The sequence below is a fragment of the Penaeus monodon genome, unplaced genomic scaffold (assembly GCF_015228065.2).
Source record: "Penaeus monodon isolate SGIC_2016 unplaced genomic scaffold, NSTDA_Pmon_1 PmonScaffold_24012, whole genome shotgun sequence".
Lineage (NCBI taxonomy): Eukaryota > Metazoa > Arthropoda > Malacostraca > Decapoda > Penaeidae > Penaeus > Penaeus monodon.
Window position 1 is genome coordinate 1 of NW_023654157.1, and position 4689 is coordinate 4689.

The 4689-nt window shown below is 34.5% G+C and overlaps 1 protein-coding gene across 1 annotated transcript; it reads right to left on the bottom strand.

The window, feature by feature from the left end:
- Positions 1–1186: 1186 nt before the first annotated feature.
- On the bottom strand, positions 1187–4175 carry LOC119570299 (putative uncharacterized transmembrane protein DDB_G0290641). Its single transcript, XM_037918101.1, is given in 9 exon segments — positions 1187–1194; positions 1431–1605; positions 1608–1696; positions 1727–1737; positions 2122–2294; positions 2570–2656; positions 2968–3228; positions 3557–3910; positions 4007–4175. Coding segments are annotated over 9 exon segments (1260 nt in total). The 5' UTR covers positions 4109–4175.
- Between the last annotated feature and the right edge of the window lie 514 nt (positions 4176–4689).

A 4689-nucleotide genomic window follows, 5' to 3' on the forward strand; every position in this document is an offset into this window, starting at 1 on the left:
AATGTTAAGCTTAGAATTTCACACATGTTTTCAATTTTTCCTCTTTCCAATCAAATTGCTATAGTCTTTCTAAACCTGTTTTTTTCATCTTAGCACAACATTTAAATAAGTTAGACCTCTTAACCCCAAGAATGAAATAAGATAACTCAGGGTGAAAAAACTGTAAATTTGCTTTTTTTTTTTTTTTTTTATTGTAGAGTTTATTGAGTGTCACTTTTTTATTGTTCATTTAGCCACATATTAAATATTAAGCTGTATGTGAGAGAGATAAATTTTAACTGAAATTTTTTCCTATTTTTACTTTATTGCATTTCTTTACTTGTCCTCTGTGCACACAACTTGGGACTTTTCTATCCTGTTAGTAGCCCCCCAAACATTTAACCCACTGGAACCCAAAGGTAATCACACTGTCTACTGTCTTTCTTTTGTGAATTTTCTTTGTACATCTCTATTTCTATCCTTTGGCACATAGATGGCTCCTCAAGTGCTCAGCCAAAAGTAGCTAATTATTAACCCTAAATGTCCACAGTTTTTTTCCCCCTTTCCATCTGATTTTTTTTTTTTTTTTTGGAAAAAAAAAAAAAAAAATCTAATGCTATTTAATATCAACTTTGTCATTACGTTATCATTACATTTATTATAACAATACTAATAGCAGAAAAAAATCAAGGAAAAGGGTAAACAAGACAGCTAGGTAGGCCTAATAATTGACTCATACACATCAATGAAATCCCAGTTAGTAGGGGGGAGGAGGGGGGGGGGGAAGGTTAGAGAATGAAGTGAGCACAATCAGTTTTTCTGGGGCAGTGATTGTTATTATGATCTTTGCATCTGATGATGGAGGCTATATTTAATTTTCACGAGACTCTTGTTTGAGATTTATTTCTTACAGTCAGGACATAATATTTTCCAGACAGCAAGAAATACTGACAGACTTTAGTGAAAACCTGACATTACTCTTTTTAGATCACCATAGTTGATATTACTCAAATCAGCATATTTTAAATATTAAGCTTGCCACAGAATCAGGCAGATACGATAACCTCTATATGAAAAAAGAGGGGAAACAATTCTACAGTAGTTTCCTTTGTGTTGAGAACACCCATAACCATCCCTGGCATGATGATTAATGGGTTTTTCTTCAGTAGAATGAACAAAAATGCCTACAAAAGCCTCCATGTCTGATCTAGCTCTCTGGAAAGACATTTGAAATTTAGATGGTTAACTCATGTTATGTTATTTGATACATATATCAAGATTAAAGAGTATTATGCAGTTTGCCATGTAGTGAATTTAGCATACTGTTTTTTATATTTATATGAATAACAGGAACTTCATAATTGTTTTCTATGAGGATATTCTGACAATTTTATCTTCAATTCATTCAAATTAATAAACTCATAAAATCACCAAACTACAGAATTATCTACCAGGCTTTGACTGACAATTCTCCATTATTCTGTAAATTGTACTCTTACTAATATTAGGAACATCGGGATTCAAAGACAGGAACCTATTTCTTGTTTCTTCTATTGTGATATCCTCCTTTTGGGAGAGGATATCCATGATCATGTGCTCATGCTCGTCGGACAGCTTTTTCTTTCGTGTCCTGTGGAAGTCTTACGTTGGATTCTGTGCTCCTTCTTGAAGACCTGAACAACTGATGAGACTGTAGACTTCGCTAAGTGCATGAAATCTGCGACCCTCTCTTATGGTTCGATTTCATTGAAAAAAAGACTGGAAGTTGTGAGAAAGAATGGTACAGTGTTACATTTATGACCATTTAAGATAGATTTATTTATTTATTTATTTTCATAAAATGTTGCTGATGAAAAAGGAGAAAGTACTGGTAAGAACCAAAACCAGTGTACATAATTTTTTGCATAAAGAACCTCTCAAAAAACTTTCCTGGGTAAAGCTTTCAGTACATCAAACACAATTTGATGAAAAAAACAAAATCAGAATGAAAAAATCAGGAAGAACAGAAAAAAGAAAAACAAGGAAAAAAAACACAAAGAAAGAAAGGAGAGAAGAGAGAGAGAGAGAGAGAGAGAGGAGAGAGAGAAGAGAGAGAGAGAGAGAGAGAGAGGAGAGAGAGAGAGAGAGAGAGAGATAGCTGACCTAATAATCATCTCCCTCTCAGCAATAGACAGCGACCGTCGTTGTCTGCTGATGTCTTTGTCGGCAGCACTCGTTTCAATTGGTCCACTCTCCTCCATAATGCTGACACTGGGCTCAAGCACATTATTCATGGAAGATGATTCTGACCCCGCACCTGCCTTCTGGAACACGGGCTATAGCAACACCCGTCTGGTATATATTTTGTTTGGTACCATACTTTCAATAGAATATTCTACAGAATATTCACACATTCAAATGTTTGAAAGGCTTATTTTTCATGTGTTTTCTCTGAATTTGTGTAAATATACTACTAATATACTATAGCCCAGTTTTCATCCAGGTCACAATATTGTATACTCTTACTCACATTTTATGACTTTACCTTAACCTTAAACTGCTTATAGTGACCCAACACTAATTGTTACAAACTGGATGGATTAAAACTTACCCGAGGTCTCCCTCTCTTCTTGGGCCAGTAACGCTCTATTGGCTCTAAGTAGCGCTCAGGTGGAGGGTCCATCCCTATTAATCCTTTCTGAAAATCAAATAATGAACTATTAGGTATAATATTGGGATTTCTATGACTCTTTACTATACAGACAATTACCCCTTTGCATGTTTTAATGCTTTGAAAAAAACATAAGTCAATGCATATACTAAACTGAGTGATTTTCTACTATTCTCTGTATGAAGAATTGTAAAACCATGGTTTCCTAATCTCTACATCTTTTATTTCAAATTTAATGATAATACAGATTTTTGTAATATGGATATTACTGAAATTACACAGAAAAATATTGTAGTTTATTGTATTTAACAAGTTCTACTGTATGCGATAGTGTATACCTTTCCTCTTTCCAATGTTCTGTATATTGTAGTTTTTGATATGTGACCAAATTCAGGATACTGTTGCAAAAAGCGACGACGTATCTCATCTACTGATATGTTATCTCTCTCCTGTGACATCTCGAAGAGTTGGAATTCTTGTGCAGTTGTTAGTCGGCGTTTGCGTCCTGTGGCTGTCTTTTTGTGTATATGGTGCTCTTTCTTGAATACTTGTACCACGGACATGACTGTTGATTGAGGCAGACCCATGTAACATGCAACCTTTGGGATTCAAAAATACAGTTTAGAAACATATCTTGGAAAAAATTTATTGGTTTTTATTATATAAAATTATATATGAAAAAGATATATTAAAAGTGGTAACATTTCATAAAAGGTTTACTTCTTTTAAAGAGACTGTGAAAAATCAAGTTGCCTAAATAAATGTAAATATCCTTCTTTCAATGAGATATAATACTAAAATCAAGTTTGGTACTCTTTATATCCCTATTCAGAGTTGGTATAAAAAATCAAACAAACCAAAAGTGGTAATCAAACTTAAACTGCAACCCAATGTTAAAAAAAAGGATTAGCAAAATGCAAACCATACCTCTCTAGATGTCTTCTTCTCATTGAAAACAAGGTCGATAATCATCTCTCTATGTGAAGGGGATAATCTCCTCCGCTGAACCTTCGCCTTCATTTTATTATCTATGGTGGTTTCATTTGTCTCTTCCACATTAGCTGGGAAGTACTTGGCTGGGGCACCGCTGGAACATGCAGGGGGATTTCCATCCACACTCACTTCAGCCTGCTGGGGTTGCTGCTGTGGCTGCTGCTGCTGTGGCTGCTGCTGCTGTTGCTGCTGCTGTGGTTGCTGCTGTGGCACTTGTGCAGGTTCAAGAGGAGCTTCTAGTGTGGGTTCTGGCTGCTGAGGTTCAGGTAGTGGTTGTGGTTCTGGTGGCTGTAGAATATATAAAACTTTTTATTAGTACCTTTTGTTTGTATACTCACTGTGTCGTGTTCATATATATGTTTGTTTGGTGTTTCTCTACGATACCTGAGGGAGAAGAATACACCAATTAAAACTAGAGTAGGTTCGTTGGAGATCAGCTCTGACAAAAATAAAAGGGAGCTCTTCATAGTCCTGTGCCCCATGCATCAGCTTCTGCCAGAGAGTGCTACTGCCTAGTGTGTGACTACAGAGACCAAATTAAATTATTGTACTCTACAGATTGTACAGAGAATCTCACTCTTTTACATAGGCGATATGCTACAAAGCAATATAAACTAAACATAATATTCTATCTTTCACAAGGTGTAACATATCACACAAAAGGCAGTATATATGTAATATAATCATATAATTATCACAATATATGTACGATAATATTGTCATCATATCCCGTATATGGCGCATCACAATATGCACTCACAATTCCATTAGTATCACAACTCACTTCATTATCACAACCCACACTTCTGTAAAAACTTATGCCTTAAGGTCATGTGAAAAAAGCAATGACTCAAAGTATTAAAGAATTGTACCCCTAGCTTCATTTTCATAAAACTACAGGTATGATTTTGTATAAGCTGTCTTTATATATAACTATGCATAACATAAACATAATAAGAGACCTTATAATACATAAAGACAAATATATATAATATATAATATTTTATATATATAGTATAGTATATATATATATAAAATCAATAAATAATAATCATACACACAAATTA